The sequence below is a fragment of the Vanacampus margaritifer genome, chromosome 17 (assembly GCF_051991255.1).
Source record: "Vanacampus margaritifer isolate UIUO_Vmar chromosome 17, RoL_Vmar_1.0, whole genome shotgun sequence".
In the NCBI taxonomy this organism is placed as follows: domain Eukaryota; kingdom Metazoa; phylum Chordata; class Actinopteri; order Syngnathiformes; family Syngnathidae; genus Vanacampus; species Vanacampus margaritifer.
Window position 1 is genome coordinate 5,897,422 of NC_135448.1, and position 25,820 is coordinate 5,923,241.

General features: G+C 37.1%; 1 protein-coding gene and 1 long non-coding RNA gene across 9 annotated transcripts in view; one reads left to right on the forward strand and one right to left on the reverse strand.

Annotated features, from left to right (window-relative positions):
- LOC144036860 (protein 4.1-like) overlaps positions 1–25,820 on the forward strand; it is a 138,539-nt gene that overhangs the window by 29,213 nt on the left and 83,506 nt on the right. For 6 of the 8 annotated variants that reach the window (XR_013288742.1, XR_013288743.1, XR_013288744.1 and 3 more), the window contains exons 8-17: positions 1,143–1,230; positions 1,845–1,997; positions 2,100–2,197; positions 2,287–2,462; positions 3,876–4,123; positions 4,437–4,511; positions 5,452–5,499; positions 7,172–7,234; positions 7,363–7,410; positions 10,515–10,685. Coding sequence is in view for 4 of the 8 variants with exons in the window: in XM_077547769.1 (XP_077403895.1) it covers positions 1,143–1,230; positions 1,845–1,997; positions 2,100–2,197; positions 2,287–2,462; positions 3,876–4,123; positions 4,437–4,511; positions 5,452–5,499; positions 7,172–7,234; positions 7,363–7,410; positions 10,515–10,685 (1,168 nt within the window). In the remaining 4 variants the exon portion in view is untranslated. Of the gene's footprint in view, positions 1–1,142; positions 1,231–1,844; positions 1,998–2,099; positions 2,198–2,286; positions 2,463–3,875; positions 4,124–4,436; positions 4,512–5,451; positions 5,500–7,171; positions 7,235–7,362; positions 7,411–10,514; positions 10,686–15,339; positions 25,819–25,820 lie in introns of those variants that run through there. The other 2 variants (XM_077547773.1, XM_077547771.1) reach the window with 2 other exon arrangements.
- Positions 3,137–25,190, reverse strand: LOC144036861 (uncharacterized). The gene is made up of 3 exons (XR_013288746.1): positions 24,988–25,190; positions 15,204–15,326; positions 3,137–4,028 (listed from the first exon to the last, which is right to left on the reverse strand). It is a non-coding gene; the product is annotated as an uncharacterized LOC144036861 (long non-coding RNA).

Sequence of the window (25,820 nt, forward strand, 5' to 3'; positions counted from 1 at the left end):
AGTGCTGAGATAAATAAAAGTCAGTGCAATGATATGACATATTCATATACAAGCCCTTGAAATGGTCCATAATATACCGGTACAATAAAGTGCTACCTTGAGTTACAAGTTTAATTAATTCCATGACATAACTCAAGCAATAATTCCCATTGAAATGAATGGAAGGTGGTTAATGTAAACACCACACTTTTGTTGTTACATGTTTTTAATATGGAAAATCAGCATTGTATTGTAAAATAAAAACATAAAAGAATGTGAAGAAAGAAACTGTAATTAAAATATAATTTAGTTAACAACAGAGGTGGCAACTTCGGGTCCAGAAAGTAAAAACCCTGCTACAGTTTGGCTTTAGCCCTTGATACTACCTAGCTAGCTAGTTAGCTGGGCTACCTAGCAGGTAAACAAGCACCATGGGAGCTATCTAGGGCGCTAGCTAGCTAGTTCCTGGGGCTGAAGACAAACTGTGACAGGGTTTTTACTTTCTGTACCTGGATTTGCCACCTCTGGTTTTGCAATATGGTTAGGCACCATTGTACAACATTCATTTTAGTGTTACAGTATTTGCACCTCTGCCTTCTGTCCTGTAATTATTTGATGTTCATAATACTAGTTAACTGCAGCCATTTTCACTGAAGCAACCCCCTTCGCTCCCGGCTGTTTTGCTGGATTTTTACTGATTTTGCAAGGCCCACAGAATATTGTGTTTTATTGCTACAAAAACATGGAACCTACAAAAAGAAAGATTAGAGTCTCTACTTTCATCAGGAAAAAAGTACATTTCTATCCGTTTTGCAGCAGTTAGCATTAGAATATAGCTAAGTTTCATCATTATTCACAAATCTATTTAGAAATGTGAGTAATGAGCTTTTTTTCAACAGGCCCTGGTTGGTCTCTTTTGCTCTGCTGCCATCTGCTGACCTTTTGTGTAATAACTACCATTTCTTCAGCCGTTATTTGCTGTTGAGAGGCTGCATCAAAGCCTTCTACGTGCTCTAGTATAAAAAAAATACATAAAAAAATTATAAATACGTCTTTGGGACACTTAAAACATTTAAAATAGAATGGATTTATAGTTTTTGGGAGCAAACTAGTTTAGGTCTGATCCTGCATCCTGGTTAGTTGACCTTGCCTTGGTTTTGCAGGTCAATGAGTCCAGCTCAGGCTGACATGATGTTCCTGGAGAATGCAAAGAAGCTATCCATGTATGGAGTTGACCTCCACCAAGCCAAGGTGAACATAGTTGTTGTAAAGGAAATAAATGATCATTATTTGATACTGAGACAAACATGATCTCTACATCCTTTGACAATATTATACTGTATATGGAAGTCAGACGCCCAGATCAACAAATAACATGCAGAGGAGAAAAAACACAAAAGGCATCACATCACATGTCACAAGTCTGCCTTTGTGGGTCCAACAACAAGAAGACATGTGACTTGTCAGATTTTATAACAGAAATCAGGTCAATCTGTTTGCATGAGACCAGGGATTTAATTTATTTAGGGTACCTTTTAGAAGGGTGTGCTGCCCCCTTGTGGGTTTTATTACACAGTACAAGACAATGTTATATTGTTTCATATTGCAGAGCACTGCTCTGTATTTAACGCAATCCAAGTAAATGTTATCCAAGTTTTAAGTTGATAGTATCATCAATAAAATAAATTGGTGTTTTAATTAATAAAATTACCTAACACAATACATACAAGTCCATATTTATTCACAATAACAGATATTGCAATGGTTGTGCCTTTTTTTTTTTATTGTGCATTATAAGATGTAGAAATGTATCAAACAGAACCCTAACACATTGAAAAAAAAAAACTAATCATTGCGTCTGTCAGGATCTCGAAGGCGTGGACATCATGCTGGGAGTTTGCTCCAATGGTCTTATGGTTTATAAAGACAAACTGAGGATCAACCGTTTTCCCTGGCCCAAAGTCCTGAAGGTCTCATACAAACGCAGTAACTTTTTCATCAAAATACGTCCATCAGAGGTACACAAACCCAAAACATTCACTCGCTTCTGCAAACTGCTTTAAATATCCTATATACTGTAGGTTGGAGTCGGTTATCTTTCTTGTCATCTCCTCTTTCAGGTAGAACAGTATGAGAGTGCTATAGGCTTCAAACTACCGAACTACAAAGCGGCCAAGAAACTGTGGAAAGTTTGTGTAGAACACCACACTTTTTTCAGGTATTGTATTAGAATGTTTCAACATTCTCACAGGAATGTTTTCAAAGTGTGAAATTCACATGATTAGATAATCAATTGTGTGTGTACAGGCTGACATCCACTGAGATGGTCGCCACTCCCAGGAAATTTCTGGCTCTAGGCTCCAAATTTCGGTACAGCGGTCGAACTCAGGCTCAGACCAAACAGGCCAGCTCTCTCATTGACAGACCAGCTCCCCTTTTCCAGCGCACTTCCAGTAAGAGGAACTCTCGCAGCATGGATGGAGGTGGAGTATTTATCTATTCTGTTGATCTACCAAGTCACGAATGGCATAATGCTTCGTTCACTGAAATTTGATATGACTCTGTCATTGTCAAATTTGCCTAAAATTAATACAAACTCAGAGACACCTTATTGAAAATTGGTCTTAATCGCATTATTGTATGCACAAAGTCCATGTACAAGACTCTGTCACCACTAGCTTTAGGTTTTAAATAACTTTATGCACAGCAGTACTTTTAGCATAGTAGCATCATCTGTTCCACAGAACCATACAAACCAGAGGAGGGGAACTGGAATCACATGAATTTCGTGTCAATTTAAGTTACTAATTTTATGACTTGCGACTAGATAAGTCATTTGAAATTTGGATATTTTTTTTTTTTAAAGAAAAGTTACGATTATATCGGGTTGTGAACTTGTGCCTTCCACCAATTTGGCAAAACTGGTAATGATGGCCACCATTATGCCGCGGCCAGGACTAGGTATGAGGCTTACTCCATGAGCAAATGTCACCAAAAGAGGAATAGGCTACATTTGGATTCAAGAATGTTCCTTCTCATGTAACCAGGGAAAAAAAACTGTAGCAACACTCAAGGCTTGAATATAAGAGATACACATAAAAACAACGTTTACTGCCATCTGTCAGTTGCAGGTAAACTAACTGTGTGAAGTTTGAACTGTCTGTGAAGCTAAGCTACTAGCTAGGTTAGCTCTACAGTTTCGCTAGGTAGCTGGCTGTGTGAACTGTGAAGCTACGCTAGCTTAGTTAGCGCCACAATTTAGCTCACCAACAACTGGTCAAATACTAACAAAACTTGATGTTGGTTCTGTGTTTAATTGAGAAGACAATGAAGTGATAGAGTAGACATAGACAACATGGAGACTCCATGGGAGAGTATAATCTTGAAAGTACCAATAAAAAAGCAATTGTTATTTAAGCGTAGACATCTATACATAGAATCCACTTGGAGTACTTTTCTGGCTGTGAGCTTGTCTGCCATATTTGATGTGGGAGGGCCCCCTCAACCTCATAAAGTGACAACCTACAAAGTCCAAAGTTAATGCATCTTATTCACCCTTTTACACAGACTAATAGTATTGGGAAACAACGGCACGTAAAACGTGTAATTTTTAAATTTGATGATTACTGTGTATGTAACGCTCACATTCCGTTTATTTTAATATTTATCATCAGTAACAGTGTGACACTCATGTTAGTATGTTCTGTGTGGGAATCCTAATAATTTTGGTATCATTGCATCACTACATCACAATTGCCCCTGGATTTGGTTATCATTTTAATGGTTAGTTTTGAACAGAAGTCAGAAAAATGTTAGCAAAGCTTTGAACACCTGTGGTCTAAACACTTTGCCGATTTTTACTTCTCTTGAATGTTTCCCTTCTATGTTTACTCAAGCCATTGCATCCACTCCAGACAACAAATCAAGCCGCCCAGTCAGCGCACCCATAATGTCACCGCTGTCTCCCGGTGAGAACACGCCATCGCCGCTGTTGCACACCCTTCATCTCGCCAACCGCAGCAGCAGCTCCACACCCAAGTTTCAGCGCTCTGCAGACAGGAAAACAGAGCTCAAGGGCCATAGTCGCAAAAGCGATTCCACCAAAACCCAGAGCCCCAGACCAGAGTCCACTCCAGAAATTAAGGTATTGTGCATTGTGAAGTCAGGCTTTTTATTTGTGTTATCATTTACAGAGATGGGCTACAACACACAGTAGCACACATTACATGAACAATATAAATGGTATCTAGAAAAAAAATCTTAAATAGGTCCAGCATGCTCTCATTAACTATCAGTGTAGTATTTGGAGAGCATACAGAGGGAGACATACAGAGGGAAACATACAGCATTAGCTTTTTATTCACAGGGTAACTAAAAATATATTTATGAAAAGTTTGAGTTCACAAGTCGTGCGTGGGCTCGATCTTGATGTGTGTGAGCTGTGTCTGCGCTACTAGACATTGACCAGGAGAGAACGGAGACATTCCCCCTCTGTCACCGCCACCAATGGGGAACGAGAGAAAAAGACCCAGGTTTGTTTACGGAATGCATGATCCGACCAAATGAAATACGTTAGCGACCTCTTCATTCAAAGTATTAGAGTGGTATTAATTTAAACTTCTTCAGTCTATTTCTTATTCTGGTTGTACAGATTTAACAGTTAAGTTGAACTATAATACTATCTTGGTTACCTAATGTTGTAAAAACTGACCACCAATATTATGCACTATAGTGCATAACATTTTCACAAAATAATGACAAACTAAAACTTACTTCATACATCCTTTGCGTTGAAAATGGTGTAGATAAAAGAAAAGTCTAATATGCTGGAATTTTAATGTACAATTGATTTGTCTGTAATATAAAAAAGCCCTTTCTAGTTTTGTCAAATAAATTTCACATTTTACAATCATGTAGTTATTTCCTTAATATTCAGCAGGGGTCACCATCCTTTTTTTTTTTTTTTTAACTGAGAGACACTTGAAATAACAAATTTGTTGAAATTATTTGGGGTTAAATCTTCTCATTGTTGTTGGCTAGCTAGCTAGCTAGCTCATCTCCACGAATGCTATGGCTTAGTCGTGTACTACAGTACTGACCTTTGAGCTATGCAGTACTAAAATATAATTAGAAAATATTGGCGTTTATAAATTTACACCAAAATATATACGTTTTTTAAAAGATACGTTAAATATAGTGCAAATGTTAGTGGCATTTATTGTTATTATTATTATTTCAGATTAGCAATACAGGCCCACAGGGACCACGTTGCATGGTGACCCCCGGTATACAGCATATAACATTCCTAAATTGACACCTTTGGTGACTGATACATCATGCAATTTAAATTTTTTTTGTTAAAAACTTGAAAGACTTGAATTTGTGCATGTACGCTTTTCATTTTAACAAATGATTTCAGACGCAGAACTATAACACAAACATAACCTTTTTCTCTCTTTGATGGGAGAGCAGCATTCTCCTCAGGACAAAACAAAGATGGAGATGATGCGAGTGAGGAAGGTTAGCATGCATTGCTAACTCTTTTTTTTTTTTTTGCTTGCACCACCCACTTCCCCATTTTATTTTATTTATTTTCACAACAAAACTGTTTAGCTGCCTTTTTCTTTTATATTACGTCCATGCCCTATAGAGGATATATATTCACTGGTTGCAGTTGTTTTATGTGAAATGATGGATTTTGCCTTCTTATTTCTTATTTTTCTCATTGCCTCAAAGCAATAAACAGTAATTAATTAATTGATGTTTCATTTTAAATCAAACCAATATTTAACACAATGATTTGATTATGATTTCAGTTTTGTATTTTGTTGAATAGACCTACATTATATATGTAGGCCACATCTGCTTCAACTATATGAAATGACTGCGGAGATCGACCAAAAACTTGACGCTAGTTGTGATCTATGCTGCTGCAACATGTTTTGTATTAAGTTCATTGTTGCACAACTTGCACACAATCATGCTCTCCTCCACGCTTCCACTGAACGGTTTAATGTCAATCAACACAGCTTGTGCATCAGTGTTGTCAGGAATTCGGGCTTTGAGAAAAGTTTCATTTTGCCAGGACGTGGTCATTCTTGGTCAACAACAGTGGGCCTGTTGGACACTTTGAGAGACTTTTGTGATGAGGGGCTACAGTAACAACACTACTTTTTACAATTATTTTTTTTACGAAAGAGGATTAGGGCCAGTGAAGAGGGGAAAATGGTTGGCAGAATTCTGAAAGTGACAATTCTGACTTCAGTCTCAGAATTCTCACTTTAATGTCAGATTACTGAAATTGAAGTTAGAAGTGAGAATTCTGAGAATAATGTCATAATTCTCAAAGTGACAATTCTGACTTTATTCTCAGAATTCTCACTTTATTCTATTCTGACTTTAATATCAGAATTCTCACATTAAAGTGAGAATTCTCATAATCAAGGAATTGTCAACATAATTCTCACTTAATTCTGTGATTAAAGTCAGAATTATGACTTTAAAGTGAGAATGCTGGCTTTATTCACAGAATTTTCAAAGTGAGAATTCTGTGCTTAGTCAAAATTCACACTTTAAAGTGTGAATTCTGACTTTATGCTCAGAATTCTGACTTTCTGACGCCCCCCCCCCCCCTCACAATTCATAGCTCTATGTCAGAATTCTCACTGTAAAATCAGAATTCTGAGATCAAAGTGAGGATTGTCACTTAAAAATCATCATTCTGAGTTTAAGTCAGAATTCTGAGAATAAAATGAAAATCCTGTCAACCTTTTTTTTCTCCACTTCACTGGTCCTAATCCTCTAACGTAGTTTTTTCTCAGTTTCGACAAACCTTGTGTTATAAAAACGTAAGACTACTTTGATTAATGGTGACAGTAGCCCAGTCTGAAATTCTGATGCACTTCAGCAGGCTTTGCATGCAAACCGTGTTTGTTGATCTAACTTCCACCACTGTTGTGGGTTTCTGCTTGGTTCGTTCATACACGCAACTTGAGTCTGTGTATGGACATTTACGGTTGCCTTTGTTCTGAATGTGCCCGCATCTCACACTGCAACCTTTTATTTTTCATGGTTCATGATTTTTGCCCTGGCTGGTGCTTCTCATTGGATTCCATTGCAAGGCAAATGCAATATTCAATGTTGTGAATGACTGCAAAGCAAATATCAGCTAGATGTTCTGTGTTTTCTACAGAAACGGGCTAAGAAACTTGAGGGTGAAACTATTTATATCAGACACAGCAATTTAATGTTGGAGGTTTGTATGTTCTTCACTTCTGTTTTTTGAATGTTGTCTTCATGTTTCTCTGCCTGCTTCATATTTCTGTAGATCTTTTTTTTCCCTTTGACTCTTCTGTTTCTCTTTATTCGTTGTATTGTTTTCAGCTAAACCCTAAAGGCTTGGCATGCACCATTTTCCTCTCTGACTCTGATGCAAGTAACTTCACTTCTCTTTGACATTGTCACTTTCATGTATTGTTTTCATGAACTACAGTTCAGTATGACTGGGTGTGGTTTCTTATGCTACATTAGTTTTGGCAAGGTTACACTGGGCCTCCAACTCTCGTGTTGCAACAAACAATACAAAGATGAAGTGTTTTAGAATTATGCTTCAAATTATTTAAGGGTTAAATTATATTTGGTTTATATACTCGAAGGACCATGAATTTGACCTGCCAAGAAACCTCGCACATGTACATATAGTCTCTCAATTATATTAATTGTGAGGCCCAGAGTGGTTAATCTGTGCAACTGGGCAATTTCCCAGTGGACCAGGTTTCTATATGTGCTCTTCGGAATAGCGACCCGTACTTTAATTTTCGCCAGCCCACGAATCTGTTTGAAATCAGCAAACAAAGTGTCCGCCACATACTGTAAATCTTTTATCATCACTTTGCACAAATGTACTACTAATGCAATAAGTTGAACTAGTACGCTTTTATACCGTATTATATATCACTGACTGCACCTTTGCTATACTCTGAAAAGAGAATTGTTGAACCAATTTAAGATTACAAGTTTAATTGTTGACCAACTTAATAAAATTGTTTCAATTGGTAACACACGATTGAATTAAGTTAATGCAAAGTGAATATATTAAGTTAAATTATGAATTCATTAAACTTAACTCATTTGCTCCCAAAAACATATAAAAAAAATAATTTTTATATTTTGCCATGGTCCCAAGAACGTATTTATACCTTTTTTTTAATGCTAGAGCATACAGAAGGCTTTGATACAGCCTCTGACCTGAAGAGGTCGCTTAAAGCAATGGTAGTTATTACAAAAAAACGGCCAGCAGGTGGCAGCAGAGTATACGAGATCAACCAGGGCTATGTTTCAACAAGCTCTTTTTCGCAGTGTTTTAAACAGATTTGTGAATAATAATTAAACTTAGCTATATTCTAATGCAAATTGCTGCAAAACACAAATAGATAAAGATATACATTTTGTTCCTGATGAAAGAAGAGATTAATCTTTCTTTTGGTAGGGACCATGTTTTTATAGCAATAGAACACAATATTCTCTAGGCCTTGCATAATCAGTCAAAATCCAGTAAGACAGCCGGGCGCGAAGGGTGCTGCTTCAGTGAAAATGGCTAGGAGTGAATGAGTTAATATATTCACTTGAATTAAGTTAATCCAAAATAATATATTAAGTTTAATTAACTTCAATTCGATATGTAATCTTAAATTGGTTCAACAATTCTCTTTTTAGAGTGTACTTATGTGTCACTAAGTCACAATAATGTAATACCAAAAGTAGCAATAATTTAATACATGACTAAAAACGACATCACTGTAGCTATATTACAATTAAAAGATAAATACATTAAAAGGTCATAACACAGTCAGTCACAAGTGTTGACTACAACAAAGCATCCTTGGAAATCCCCGCAATCATAACTTTAGCATCAGTCTGCTGCACTGGAAGTGGTGTGAAGAGATTTCAAATAAGAGCGCTAACAGGAAGTGCCGTGTTAGCTAGGGTGACCAGATTTTCAAATTAAAAACTGGAATGCTGCAATTTCCTTGAAAATGAAATATGCAAAAAATTTAGATGTAGATGTGAAAGCAGGAAGTAGTTCTTGTTCTAATGGAAGTTTATCCTTTAATCAATACAAATAAACAAAATATTTCTGTGTTGAACTCATTAGACTACAGCAGTGTACAAAATGTTTTGCAAGTTTAATTATGATGTGCTAAATGATATAATTGGCCTTCTGTTCTGACAATCTTCTTTAAGGGAACTAGATAATTAAATGTGGTCTGCTCCCCAGTCATACAGCGTATATGTCAGTGAATGTTGTTCATTCATTGTGCACATTATTTAAGAACCATGGCTACTTTTTGGCCTTTTGTTTCTACATTTGCTTTAACACTCACATGCTTGTTTGCCTGTGTCATTGTACTTCTGCTCTTAACGCTGTTTAAATGAATACCTGTCTGAGTCTTTCAGTCAAAAGTGAACATTGCTCTTATATTTGATGTCATCAAGTGTGCAAGTGGTCATAATATTTTGGCCGGTGAGTGTGCATTTCTGCTTGGTGGAACTTGTCATGCTAGCTGAGCGTTAATGAAGCATATATCACTTAAATGTTTCCTGTGGTCATTAGCTGCTATTTTGTATTGGCTCTTACCATAACATAACTTAACATATCAAGATAATCAGATTTCAATTCAATTTGGATGACAGGAGACATATGATGACTTCTCTTAATTTAGTCTAATGCCCATCCATCCACTCAGTAGGTTGTCGGAAATAGATAGCCTCGTTACAAGCCCTTTGTCTCAGGTTGCAAAAGAACAGGAACATTTTGGTACTTTATATTTATTTTGGCAAAAGAGCAATCACCTTCTACGATTGCATGTATTGGAATAATGCACAATATACACATTTGGGCATTTTACTGTACACCATGCAGGATGCACATTTACATTTATTTTGCATGAAACATGGTTGATTTGAACCAGGATTGTGATTCAATATGTTATTATAATGATTTTATGTCATTAACTCATTCACTCCCAGCCATTTTCACAGAAGCAACCCCCTTCACTCCCGGCTGTTTTATTGGATTTTGACTGATTTTGCGAGACCAACAGAATATTGTGTTCTATTGCTATAAAAACACGGAACCTCCCAAAAGAAAGATTAGAGTCTCTTCTTTCATCTGGGAAAAAAAGTATATTTGTATTTGTGTTTCTGTTTTGCAGCAATTGGCATTAGAATACGTATAGCTAAGTTTCATAATTATTCACAAACCTGTTGAAAACAGGCAAAAAGAGCTTGTTGCAACATGGCCCTGGCTGATCGCTTATACTCTGCTGCCACCTGCTGGTCGTTTTTGTAATAACGACCATTGCTTTAAGCGACCTCTTCAGGTTAGAAGCTGCATCAAACCTTCTGTATGCTCTAGCATAAAAAAAAATATTTATACATTTTGGGGATTGAATGAGTTAATTTTCCTTTTGTGTTTTTTTTTTCCTGATTTCTCCTTTCCGTGACCTATTCTAACATGTCCGCTCTTCTTGAAGGATGTGGATAAGACCCAGACGGAGATCATGCGTCACCACACAAGTATCAGTGAGTTGAAGAGGAGTTTCATGGAGTCCGTACCTGAGCCTCGACCCAGTGAGTGGGACAAGCGTCTTTCCACCAACTCGCCTTTCCGTACAGCAAGCGTCAACGGCCAGCTGCAACCAGCGGTGAGTCCTCTTATGGATAGATAATGTCACCTGAGTGTATGTCATTTGGCATTATTGTATGCTATAAGTGATAATCACTTCCATCACTCTACTTGTAGTGTACAATTTGTATTTGAAATGTTGAAAATATTATTTACACACTTGCATGTAGGCATGTTAAGGATGCCTTAGCAAAGAATCAAACGGCTGATCATGATTGAGTTGGCAGATTTTTTTTAACTGCTCCACTTGATGGCGCTGTTGGCTTCTGTCATTTTTGCTTCTGCATGAGTAACAGCAGTCATAAGGGGGCTATAGTCTTGTTGATTTTTTTTCTTCTTTTTTTTGCTGATGCGATGATGTGCACAGTTGTATCACACCAGCTACATACAAAGTAGCCGTGTGCTGCATCTGAGGAAAAGGTGCTTTGCACTTCCGTTGTCTTTGGCCCAGGCAGCAAAAGGTCAACACAGCCAAGCCCAGCATGGCATCCTGAGGCCATGGCTTACTGGCAAGAATGACATCCCATCTCTAACATCTCCACAGTGCGCTTGCAAGCAAAACTAAAGAATTCAGTATGCTTCCTGCCAGAGGAGTATGTGGTCAGAATGTGTGTAAAGGCAAAGCGTTTGACGCAGAAGCGGGACGCAAGGCAAAACAAAAGATTATAAATTACATTATTGGGAAAAACCTGGATGGTCTTGGATCTTAACGTTTTAATATTCTTGCGCTGGCTTTGCTCTCCCAATGGCTGCTGCAGAATGTGTCATCTTGCTTCATCAAGCAATGAGCCGCATGGCTGCGTTAACCCTGATGAGTCTCGTTGCATGTTTTGAGCCTGGTTGGAGTTCGAAGGGCAAAAAGAACAATGGGGAAAATCGACAGACCAATAGATAAGAACTAGAACTTTCCTCCCCTCATCTGTTATCTGTCTCATTCTATCCTTCCTTACTGTCTCTCATTGTCTTTTTATGTCTATTGTGGTGCTAATTAATTGAAATAAAATTACAATTTCAATTATTACACTCCACAATTACAAAACCTGCATAATTGTAAAAAAAGATTATTAATACTAATTTTTGAGTTGTTTAAATTTATACGTTTGCACCTTTTTTTAAATAAAAAAAAATAAAAAAATTCATCCAAAAGGAACTTGCATAATTATAGTGTTTCAAATAATTGTATTTGTTTTAATACATATATATATATTTTTTTAAAAGTTTAAACATTTTCTTGTTTTGTACCCCCCCCCCAAAAAAATGATCGTCCTACTGCAACTTCAAGTTTTTGCCAACATAAATATATATTATTATAAATTCAGTTTGCTCCAAAAGGAGCTTACATAATTATAGTATTTCCATTTAAAAAAAATAAAAATTGGTCTTAATATTTTTAAATGCTTAAACATTTTCTTGTTTTGTACTAAAAAAATAAAAGATCGTCCTACTGCACAGTGCACAAGCTGCACTCCAACTTCAAGCCTAAATAAATAAATACATAAATATTGTTATACATATATAGTATTATAAATTATGTTTGTTCCAAAGGGAACATACATAATTATTGTGTTTCATTTGTTTTAATATTTTTTATTAGTTTTTTTACGTTTAAACATTTTCTTGTTTTGTACCAAAAAATAAATGATGGTCCTACTTGAAGTTAAATACAGTATATATTATTATAATTTATGTTTGGTCCAAAAGGAATTTACATAATTATAGTGTTTCTATTTTTTTTAATTAGACTTAATTTTTTAAAATGCCTAAACATTTTCTTGTTTTGTACCAAAAATAAATAATCGTTTTAATAATCGTGATTTTAATTATTGCCAAAATAATCGTGATTATTATTTTTTCAATAATTGAGCAGCAGGGTCTTTTGCCCCATAGCCCCCCACCCCCCAACTTTTTTTTTTTTTAAATAAAAATAAAATAAATTTAAGTTTCTGTTTTGTAAAAACATTTCAATTGTCAAGAATGTCAAAGGTATGCCGGGTTCGGTAAATTTAAAGAGTTCTTCCTCATTCTGTACTATCTCAAATATTGACCTTCACTCAAGTTTACTACTTGGTGCTTAGTCCCTCATTGGGGGAAAAAATGCTGGTAACTGTAATTACCCTGTTCATAAATGCCATTGTTGCCACATGGGATGGTAGTAGCTCATCAGATGTGTGTGATCTGGTTCGCTGTGTGTGGAGCGTTAAATAAAAAATAGAGTGATAAATCGGGTTTCCCTTGGAAGGATTATAATCTCTGTAGTCTAATACCATTAATTAATTAACAAAAACATGCACCTAAAAGACCCATGTGAACTCAGTTGCTCAACAAAACTGTCTCAAATTAATGAAAGTGTGGAGTCTAGCTGGCAGCTGTAAATGAGATCCCTAAGAGTATTCAAGATAATACATTATGTGGAAACTGTTATTTTCTGGCAATTAGTGTTTCAGTAGCCTCGTGTTCACTCCAAATTATGTTGTGCCCATTTAACTGGGAGTTTACTGAACTTCAGCCTGCCTAGGTTCAAGGCCATTACAATAGTTTATCTCAAATTGATGCCTGTTCTTCTTTAAAGTTGTGTTAAATCAAAATGAAACTACTTTAGGAGGAAATGCAGCAGTATACCTCTTTTAGCACATACAGTATTTAACTACCTACTTTTTATAATGAAAGCCAATATTATCTGCACTAACAGTATAAAAATTGTCCACTCTAATAAAAAATTCTATTATAGTGGGACTTTTTTTCACAGTGCCTTAAAGCCAAACTTTGATCAGTTTTATATTATTGCAGACTGTGGACAATTATGATGACACGCAAGATAAAAATGAGAAATCTTTGCCACTGTATCACATGGTAAATACTCCTGATGAAGGTAGTGTTTTTATGCAATCCTCCATTCGATCGTGTACAAAATTATTAACAACCATGATTGTGTTTAATCAAAATAAGAAATTGCAAACATCTGCTTTTACTTTAGAAAACAGTGTTAACATTTCTGACATGCTAGATACCAAACCAGGAAATGAATCATAATTAACTTATGGAAAAAATATGTAGTTGAACCTTGAGTAGCCGCAGATGTGTAATACACTCTAAAGTAGTTGGGTCAAAAAATAACCACTTTGGGTCGAAATGAGACCAACCCGATACTTGGGTCAATTTGACCCAGTTTTCTGGGTCATATATACAAAACAACCCCCCAAGAATTGGGTCGTTTTGTACAAAGCAACACAAAAAGTTGGAGTACAGACTCTAAAAACAGTTGGGTCAAAAATAACCCAATATGGGTCAAAAAGTGACCAACCCCACCTTTTGGGTTCTTCATTAAGCACAAAAAACTAACCACTTTTTTTATGGGTGGGTGGGGGGAGGCGGTGTCAAAACGGGACTGACCCGCTACTTTCTGGGTTGCTTTGTTCAATTTTCGCGGGGTTGCTTTGTACAAATCTACACTTTAAAATCAGTTTGGTAAAAAAAAACAAAAAAAACAGTATGGGTTAAAAAGGCACCGACCCATTATTTTTTTAGTGGGTCATAACGGGACCAACCTGCTACTTGAGTCAATTTGACCTAACTTTCTGGATTGAGTTGTACAAAATGACCCAATTTTGGGGGGTTGTTTTGTACAAAATGACCCAGAAAGTTGGGTCAAATTGACCCATGTTATGGGTCTGTCTCATTTGGACCCAAATGGGGTTATTTTTGACCCAACTGATTTTAGAGTGTATATCCAGAGATGGGAAATTCAGGTCCAGAAAGTAAAAAAAAACCTGCCACAGTTAGGTTTAGGTGCTTCCACTCAACTGGCAGGATTTCCTTTTAGATTCAAGTCAGAGTTCTGACTTTAAAGTGAGATTTCCTAATAATAAAAATTAAATTAAAGTATAAAAAAAAAGAAAGTGAGAATTGTCACTTTAAAGTCAGAATTCTGAGATTATAGTCAGAATAGAATAAAGGGTTAGGGTTAGGGTTAGTGAATTGTCACTTTGAGAATTCTGACTTTATTCTCAGAATTGTTACTTTGAGAATTCTGACTTTATTCTCAGAATTGTCACTTTGAGAATTCTGACTTTATTCTCTGAATTCTGACTTTAAAGTCAGAATTGTGAGAATAAAGTCAGAATCCTGCCAACCTTTTTTTTCTTTCTCACTGGCCCCAATCCTCTTCCATAGCTACAAAGCTTAAGTCAAGTCACGTTTATTCATATAGCCCTTAATCACACAAGAGTGTCAAAGGACTTCACATGGCCTCAGTTGACAAATATCAACAACATCCCCCCTAATTGAACCACATGAGGGCAAGGAAAAACTTAAAAATAGACTAGGATTGAGATTGTCCAACATACAAACTTGACGTTTAGATGAATAGACAGCAGACTTACCACCACATCGACAAAGTCTTTCCAGGATAATGGAAGCTGTTCAAATATTTTTGTCCATATACTGCAGTGTTTTTCTCATTTCACAGTAAGAAAATATTACATGACAACAGCTGTCTAAATCATAATAGAGAAACCAACCTCTAGCAATACTGCCATACCTGTCCTCTGATGTCTTATTGGTCCATTTCCTTTTTTTCCCTTCATCCCCTTCCTATCTCCTCCTGTGAGCTGAGCATCTTCCACATGTCTGTTCATTGTGATTTGTCTTTCCTGGTCTTCCCCTGCTGAGCACAGCGAGGGAGGCAGTCACTGTTTGGACCAAAGGTAAGAGCATGTAGCTTGTCCCCGACGCCAGGGCAATCGCCACTGTTCAGGCATGGTTTTCTGCTGGACGACGAGGACAGTGAGGTACAATGGGTAGATGAGGACGAGGAAGAGGAGGAGGAAGATGAGGAAGAGCAAGCCTGTGGCCACACTTTAGAGGTGGCTATCAGGATGCCAGATGAGGCCAGGCGCTTGGACAGCTCTGGTGAGGTCAGCCCATCCAGGCTCCACACACACTATAGGCACTCTCGGATGTCCTTCTTCCTGTCAGGCCTGCTTGCAATGGCTCTGACCGTGCTGTGGTTGGCTTTTATTTGAAACACAAATTCATCATACGCTCAATTTGTCCAATTTAGAAGATGCCCTCACAAGTCAAAGGCTTGTACATTCAATTGCTGTTTTCATCACTCTACCTCAGTCATCCTGCTGTGTCAAGTCAAAGTTTAATTTTGATCTATAACCATGCATGGATTAAGTTTCTCTTATCTGTTAGCATTTTTCTATTGGTCCTCCTGCCAGCAAACCCGGGTTGGCTTCTAAAACATCTTCATTGGGTGATCTGTTAAGTGCTACATTGTGCATACTTGATGTCTACACTTTACATAATCATTAGTAGAAATGTAATTTTTATTATTTTTTGTGCTCCGGCATATTTGTTGGTTAAGACTGCCTTGTAAAACATCAATGTATTTCGACATAATTGAATCTGCCAATTGAATCAACTGCTTTAAAGCCAAAACCCTCATCTTAGAGCCAATCAGGCACTAACAGCAATCATGAAGATAAATTCAGTTTTAAAATACTCCAAATATCTCCAGAAAAAAAGAAGAAAAAAAATCTGTTTAAAAATACAAAATTCAAAAATCTATGATCGAGTACAGGTGTCCCCAGCTCCGGTCCTAGAAGGCCCCTATCCTGCATGTTTTAGATGTTTACACTACTCCAGCACACCTAATTCTGATGCAGATAAGATGGTCCTTGTAATCAGTTGTGTTAGATGAGGGAAACATGACTGACTGAATGGTTTATTTCATTTCCATACATCACTCTAAAAAGAGAATTATTGAACCAACTTCATTGAATTGTCATGACAAGTTTGCTCTATATTATTTTTTGGGGTTGTTACTAACATACTGTAACTATGAGATTCATTTTTCAAAAGTCATTTCCAGTTTAATACATTTTGTAGAAACTTTATTTGGACATATGCCGCCATTGTTATTTAAGTCGCAACGCATTCAGTGCGTAGCGATGTAGAATCGGCTCTCTGCCGAGCAATGTGAAACATCTATAAAAAAAAAAAAAGCAAGGTAAGTCTCAGTAGCGTTCCTAAAGAGACGATCAGAACTCTTGAATGTGTCTGGTGAATGACAAGAGCACTACGTGGGGGAGGGTGACTCTCCCGATTGCATGTTGTTTCTTTAGGAACGCTACGAGGCTTCAATCAAGTCATCATCAAGTCCATTCTACAATTTTACACCCGAAACTGACACACATCTATATTTTATGTAGGTTCTCACTTTACATGCTTCGAGCATAAATAAACCCCTAAATTATAGTTTCCTTCTCTTAATTTAAAGAAAATGTGAATCCAAACAGGTAGGCTATTGTTTACTACACGAGAAAACATTTCCAGTGTTTTCAAATACACAATATACGTGAATTTTAAAATACCAGATACTAGAAAAAAAATTGAGTAATGATTCTTTGCATCTCATTATTCCAATCACTTATTTTCCTGTAATTTAAATAACTGGATCTATATTTGTTTTATATACATTTCCCCAAACTTAAACACAATATAACGTGAGGTACACACGAGAAGATTATAATATATGAAGGCCTTTCTTATTTAGGAAATGATTTACTTGATAAAGAACAGCCACTGATTTAACTAATTTCCATTTAGTGTACCATATTCTGTCTGTGGCTTACAACCCAGTTTATGATCAATAATTACTCCCAAAAACGTTGTTTCAGTCACTCGGTCAATATCAATACCATTTTAATTAAGTTTTGTATCACAGTTGAGCTGCATACCACCAAACACCATAAAGTTAGTTTTTTTTTTTTTCCATTTAATGATAACTTAATACAATCAAACCATTTTTTTTAAAACACTATAAATTCCCTTTCAGTTACAGTATTAGTTGTTTCATGTAATATATATTTTTTAATTTTCCAACAACTTTTAACACATCACTCTAACAAACCCCTCGAATAACAATGGAATTGCAGTTATTCATAGCGCAATCAAACTTTATTTTTTTGATTTCTTATAAAGTTTGATTGAACATCTAAATTAGGCTGGTTATGGGCTCTCAAGAACCTGAGTTGGTGACCTCTGTTTTAGATATTTCCCCTCCTTCAACACACCTGATTTAAATGATCAGCACATTAGCAAGCGCTGCAGAAGCCTGATAAGAATCCTGATCATTTGAATTGGCTGTCTTGGAGGAGGGAAACAAGGATAAGGGGCCGTTAAGGACCGTAGTTGGTGACCCTGGCCTAATGTTTAATCAGTTTACCATTTAATCATTGCAGATGAAAAGAACAAAATTAATGGTTTTTACTGCTGGCGTTGTCCTCAGAGTTTTGTGTACCATTTCAAGTGTCTTTTTTAAATTATAGTAAATAAAACTAGTTTAATGACGGGCATGATCCTCTTAGTCAGTTGGACCAAGATGAAGCAGACAATCAATGTCATATGCTCCACAACAAACAATCACTGGACATGATGAATTTCTCAGGACTGTAACCCAGCATTCTTATTTTAAATATTTTACAAATGATTCATATTGGTTCCATAAAGCCTTGAATGGCAGTTTCCAGAATAATGTTGAGATCATAGACAAAAACCTTTCAGAGGAGAACAGCATGGGGCATGTATGCTTTATTTTACAACAACACATTCTTGGAGGAGTTGTTGCACTAATAATGAGACGGTGCCATGACCGTTACGAATTGACGGTGCCATGACCGTTACGAATTCAATCATGATAATGACACACTGTCACAACCAAGGACATTTTTGTATTTGCCATAGACAATATATAATGTTGCCTGCATGACAGTTAAATATTTTGACTCATTTTGTTTACCAGTCTGCAATACTTTATATTACCGGTACTGTATATATTTTCTCCCTCAACAAGTGAGGTTTTGACTCAAACTTTTGTTGCTCATCCGAATGAACCATGACAATTACAGTAACTTGAACTGAAAAGGCGCAGGTATGAATAACTTTGAATGTAGTTGTAAGGGAATACTGTAGTCATGGTTGTAACCTGGTTGCTCATTGAATGTTTGCTCATGTCTATTAACGCAATAATACAGTACACTCTAAAAACAGTTGGATCAAAAATAACCCAAATTGGGTCAAAAAAGGGACCAACCCCTTTTGTTTTGTGTTACTCTTTTGATCTAACCTTTTAGTTTACATGCGACCCAAAAAGTTGGGTCAGTCTAAAAAAAAGGTTGTTTGGTGGGTTATTCATTAGACCAACTTTTTGGTTTACAAAGTAAATAAATAAACCAAAACATTGGACCGGTCCCTTTTTCATGCAAATTGGGGTATTTTTTTACCCAAATTTTTGTTCTTCATGCAGAACCCCAAAAAGTTGGGTCAGTCTCCAAAAAACATCTTTTCTTTAAAAGAATAATAATTGTGTGGTGAATTATTCATTTGAAATAACTTTTTGGTTTAAATAAATAAACTAAATCATAGAACCAGTCCCTTTTTCATGCAATTTGGATTATTTTTTACCCAAATTTTTTGTTTTTCATGCAGAACCCAAAAAGTTGGGCCAGTCCCCCCAAAATTAGTTGTTTTGTTAAACAATTGAGTTGTTTGTTAGGTTATTTATTTGAAACAACTTTTTGTTTTAAATACGTAAACCAAAACATTGGATCAATCCCTTTTTGACCCAATTCTGGTTATTTTTGACCCAACTGTTTTTAGAGCGTATGGACAAAAGTATTGGGCCCAGACAAATTGCACACTGATAGAGGTTTTTGAATTGGGCTCCCCTTGGATCTACCGTATATCAGAATAGACAGTCTACAAGATTTTGAAGTATGGGGTAGATGCCACGGACTTCCGGGTTTCACACATCAGCGTCGTTTCCGGCCACTGATGGCCGTGTTCCAACACTCGCCCCCCAACCGCGCGCTCCGTCTCAACGCTCTGATATGCTTCGGACAACTGAGACAGACACACTACACACTCGCACTCGTCGACGGCATCGCGCAACTGAGAGGTACAAAGGCGGAAGCGCAAGAGCTGGGACACGGCCCACACGTCGCAAACAGGAAACGGAAACAAAGCTGATGTGTGAAAACCAGGAAGTCGGAAGTCCCGCCTCCTCCGTGCCATATACCCCGTTGCCATTTATCCAAAAGAGCAATTTTGGAGTTAGAGGATCATTGTTGGGCAAGAGGTAAGGGATCTCAAGTTCTTCTAAGCATGTCTTTATGGACCTTACTTTGTGCTCTGATCTATTATCATGCTGTAACTGAATAAGGCCATACCAAAATTATTCCCACAGCGCACAGTATAGTCTAAAATTTCCTGGGAAGCTGAACAATCAATAACGAACAAGAGGTCGTGGCCAAGCTGAACATTATCCCTCCTGCGGCAGACTTTCAAGTTGGCACAATGTACGTAGACTGGCAGGTAATGTCCTCTTGGCATTCACCAACCCTCAACTCATCCATCAGACTGCCAAGTAGAGAAGTGTGATTCATCACTCAAAAGGACACTAAACTGATTTGTTCCAACAGAAGCTTCCAAAATTGTGCTCCAATTCCGGATGCTCTTCACCAAGCCTTTATATCACAACATGTATGCAAAAGGCCTGATTTTAAACATGTGACAATGAGACGGAAACAGTCTAAGTGGCCCAATACTTGTTCCATACAAAGTAGAATGAATTGCTATTTCTACTGAATTTGGGACCAGTTATTAATTTCAGCTGATGGTTTCAGTTAATCCGGTTTTATTTAGCTGGCTGATGAAAGATGCAAATATTTTGGGGCTAAGAGTTAAAGCAGACTTAGACTAAAGATAAAGTAGACTTGTCTCTGTTGCACAGCTCATTATGTTATGATCAAATTGTTCGATGTTAAATTGAAGGTTTTATTATGTGCAGCATTTTTTTGTAACCCAATGAACACTTTGTTGTGAAAATCCTCAACAACAAAAAAGGAAAAGACACAGGAGTAGAGTGCGTTGGACAGTTAAGCTGTGCAAAAGCGCATTTGTTGTAAACTTGGTGTGTGTTGCATGTGTGTTACCTGAAGAAAAAATTGAAAAGTGTAAAAAAATAAATAACCGTGGCATCTGGTTGGACAGTGTATCAGACATTTACATTGTGTTATTATTAACTCATTCACGCCCAGCAATTTTTACTGAAGCAACCCCCTTTGTTGCCGGCTGTTTTATTGGATTTTGACAGATTTTGTGAGGTCCACAGAATATTGCGCTGAAAACATGGAACCTACCAAAAGAAAGATTAAAGTATCTTCTTTCATCAGGAAAAAAGTATAATTGTATCTCTTTCCGTTTTGCAGCAATTGACATTAGAATATAGCTAAGTTTCATCATTATTCACAAACCTGTTGAAAACACTGGGAAAAATAGTATTAATATTGCAACATGGCCCTGGCTGATCTCTTATACACTGTTGCCACCTGCTGGCCGTTTTTATTTTTTTTGGGGGGGTAATAACTACCATTACTTTAAATGACCGATTCATGTCAGAAGCTGTATCAAAGCCTTCTGTATGCCCTAGCATAAAAAAAACGTATAAACACGTTTTTGGGAGTGCATGTCAAAGTATTATTATTATTTTTTTTTATTATTTTTTTTTTTAACGTTTTTGGGTTTGAATGAGTTAATAAGTTGTTTATTGTCTTTGGATATGTCTAATTTAAAAAAATATATACATCGTTAAACATGTTTTCTCAAACTAGGGATGGGCATTTAATGGAACATTTATCAATCAAGCATGGGGTGAATTAGTGATTTAGTTGAAAAACTAAAATTATGTGCCTGTCTGTATAAATAAGAGGCAATAAAAAGTCTACACACCCCTGTTCAAATGTCAGGTTTTGCAATTTGCATATTAAAAAAATCGATAAAGATAAATAATTTCAAACTTTTTCCACCAGTAATTTAACCAAGGAATGCACATAAAAATAAAATTGGGCATGGTTCTCAAATGAGCACCAGAGGTTCTTGTTTGGTGTTCATTTTTTTTCCATACCAGCGCTACACAATGGCAGCATATTAAAACAATACAATTTTCAGTTTTATAAAAACACATTCTATTCATGTTTAACACAATTCAGTTGAATGGCCCGTTTGCTGTACAGGACCCCCGTGATGAGCTAGCTTTCCTAGCATAGTTCTCTAGGGCTGCGTTCACACTGCAGCTTAATTCCGATTTTTTTTCACAAGTATCAGATTTTTTTTCATGCAGTGTGAATGGTACAATTCTGATCATTTCACACCCCACCTGGGCCTCTTTCGTATGTAGATATAAATCGGATATGTATGCAATGCCTCGGCACTGTGAACGCTCATACGCACGCATCCGATTCAAATGTTATCAAAAGCTTGATATGCACTCTGCAAGGGCAGGAGAGAGTGCTTGGAAGGGAGACTACTGACACTTCTGTGAATATATACAAAGCTGTTTTGAGTAACAGTGTTAAATTGTTATTTGTCTTAAATTTAATCACACTTGAAACATGAAGTATGAGGTTGACATGTGTGGCGATAGAAATTCAGCCCTGCAGACGGTTCATCACGAACGGCGATGACGTGACGTCATCTTCGGTAGACTACTCAATGAAATGAGGAGGTCAAGCTGAATTTGCATAATGTATGCCAACAAGACACATGAATCGAATTCCTAACACTTCCGCAAAACAAGTTCACCAGTCCACCAATCTGTAGCATGCGTAGGCTCAGCAAAATTTGCATATGACACAGATAAAAGTCGCTTGCCTTGGCGGCTTGGCCGGCGGAAAAACGTTGCGAGTCGTGTTAACTCCGTAAACACTGTAACGTGACGTTGTACTGGGTGTAGCATCAGGGGCGTGTTGCGTTCACATTAGATGTCACATTTGTTGTTGTAATGTGAACAGTGAATAAAAAGATCGGATTTAACCTTCGTCTTGTGTTAACTTTCTGTTACCATCTCTTATGTTAACGGGTCGGTTTCGACCCGTGTCTTAAATCAGCTGTAATATACACTAAAAACAAGTAGATATCATCCAACTTATTTCTCATCTCTTGGTTGGCTTGTTAGGCTTCCTTATCCATGAAAATATTAGTTTTAATGTTGTTGGTGTGGGCTTCTGGACCTTTTTTGTCAGTATACCCCTCGATTTCAATAAAAAAAAATTGATAAAATAAACACCAAGAGAATCTTTAAATAAATACAAGGTTGTTGTGTTACCTGACTATTACTGGGGGCTATTAGAACACATCTCTTAAATTAATTTGTTTTATTTATTTATTAATTTAAATATTATTGACTATAGTAACATCTATGGTGTTACGGGTCGATTTCGACCCATGTATATTTACTTCAAGAAAAATGCAAAAAAGTATTTTTTCAGCAGTAGAACTTTAATATAAACACAAAATGAAAAGCAAGTGATATTGTGACCCTGCAGTCAGTAGTTATATCGAGGACCACACGTTTTCCTTGTTTTTTTCTTAGGAATGCCACTCGCAGCTTTGCCTGTGTAAATCTGTAGCTTCCATGCATAGCTGGTTTTTGCATCGCAGGCTGCCCAGATTTTTATGCCGTACTTCCCTGGCTTACTGGGTATGTATTGCCGGAAGGGGCGTTTTCCTCGGTAAGGGACAAGACGTTCATCGACTGTCACCTCTGGCCCTGGGTTGAACATCAGTGGAAGGATTTGCGTCCATCTCTCCCAGACATCCCTGATGGGGGCAAGCTTGTCAGAAATTGCTCTGCTATTTCGGTTGTCAAATCTGAGGTTTGTTGCCCGGAAAATATTTCTGCCTGTCGATGCGTCCCAGAGACTATCAGTGGCCTCATTGAAGGATCTGTACACTCCAGCAAGAAGAAGAACACCAATGTAAGCATCCAGATATTCCTCATCAATGTCTTTCCACATGTCGTCATGGACTTTTTTTCCTTCAACGTTTGTCATAGCCATGATGACTCTTTTTAGTGACAATGGCATGAATAGCTCGAAACATGTCTTGATGTCACTGACTCTTGTCACAGCATATTGTGATTCCAGGGGTCATTTTTATGACATTTGCAGCAGCTGCCCTGCCATGTACATCATGAGGTACTGAGCTCCAAAAGATCTTATCATTTTTGGATTTGAATCTTTCAGTGGGAGGCGCTTCACCACCAGTGACCTCCTCATCAGACTCATCAGATATGTCTGTGTCTTCTGGTTGATACTCCACATTGTCTTCCTCCTCAGAAACTGTGTCCTCTTCCTCATTTTCATCAAAAAGATAATCCAGAACTTGGGTCGCTGAAAATCTTCTTCTCATGTTTGTATGCTGCAAATTGGAGATATGCACTCTGCAAGTCAAATCCATCCTTCCATCCATCCATCCATTTTCTTTACCGCTTGTCCTCACAAGGGTCTCGGGGTTGCTGGAGCCTATCCCAGCTGGCTTCGGGCAGTAGGCAGTGTACACCCTGAACTGGTTGCCAGTCAATTGCAAGGCTCTGCAAGTCAAATGACCTTTCAAATGAATGAATTGACCTTACATGTCAGGACATGCCAATCTCTGTTAGTTTTGTTTTTGTGCAGGTGTACTGGAAAACACGGCAAAATGAGAATCCCCTACAGCTCACAGGATTGGGAGAGGAGCTGGCTGTCAGTGTGTTGGCTGACAGTGCAATTATGAATCCAGTTTTGGCTCTAATTATTGCTTTATAATCTTATTTTTATAACTGGGTCGAAACCGACCCTAACAACACAAATGTAACAATTTCAACCAGAGCATTTTAGAATATAGTAAAAAACTTTTTTTTTGTTTTATTTTGTTGAAATAGGGGTTCCTGACAAAGTCAAAAAGCCTTGATGAAATAAACAAATTTATATGGTTCTTTTATGCATGTTAAACCTAAAAACGGGTCGCTGCCGACCCTAACACAAGACGAAGGTTAAGAAAAAAATCTGAATTGGTCATCATGCCCTGCAGTGTGAACGTAGCTTAAGACAGCTGTCTGATGTCCATTTTTCTTTTTGCAACATGTACCGCTTTTGTGTAAGAACATATATAAAAAAAATCTGTCAATTCATTAATCATGCCCATCCCTAGCTCTAAATAACTGTTTTCCAACGTGAAGCTAAACTACATAAGTCACTACTACTTATTCTTATAGAATTGTATGCACCATTTTGTATGGCATCAAACCACCCTTCCACTTTCCAGCAATGTGTTGCATGCAAAGCACCAAAGAAATAATAAGCCACCTTGTTTTCAAATCTGGATGTGCTACGTTTTTACTATTGAAGTCCCAATCTTTCAAATGCTTTCACTGAGCTGACTGGCCCTTTAAGCAAACGCTTGTGGTATTGACTGAAATGACAGGTGTTATAACTCACAGTGGTTTAGAGGCCTCCTTATGCATGCACTGCCTCCCTTATGTTGTCGATCACTTTAGGGTTTTTATTGCGCTGCCGACAGTCAATATCTCCAACTCTATATAATTGCTACTCAGGCAGAGTATCAACATTCCAGGCCTGTAAAGTAATGGTATATACTGTACCTATAGTTAATGCTTTAATTTCACAACAAAAGCAGCTGTTTGCATGCCTATTAAAGACAACTGTCATAAAGACTCAAAGGCTTGGAGAGAAAAAAAAAAGTAAGGATTTTAATGTTTTCGTTTGGATTTTGGGACACGTTTCAATAATTTCCAAATAAGGACTAATGTTACATGAATCTGCTCTATCATCCCAATAAAGACAATAACCAAATGATGGCAGGTCCCAACCCAAGACTGCTAGAGACTGAAACCAAATTTTAAAACAGTCTTGTCCAATTGTTTACCTGCAATGTTTTTTTGTGACTTGACTAATGCTGATAAGAAGGTGAAATATGTTATGTTTGAAGAAAATAACAAAAATGCTTTTTTGATGTCTTGTTTTGGACCCTGACTTCCTACCACTTGTGATAAATCATAAGGGATTACTTTTTATTTTGTTGGATTTCGTAGTCCGGGATTTAATACATCATCCATGGTTATGACAGTAATTGAGACTCATGATCATTAAAACTTTGTTTCACAATTCTTAGAGTAGTAGGTTTTTTAGTTGTTGCATGAATTGCAATAGCTTCATGACATCTATTAAAAAGCTTTGCATGGCTGCGAATGTGTCCAAATCTGTAACATGTTTTGTTCAATTTCTCAGTGAGCTTGTCTCTGACTGTGTTT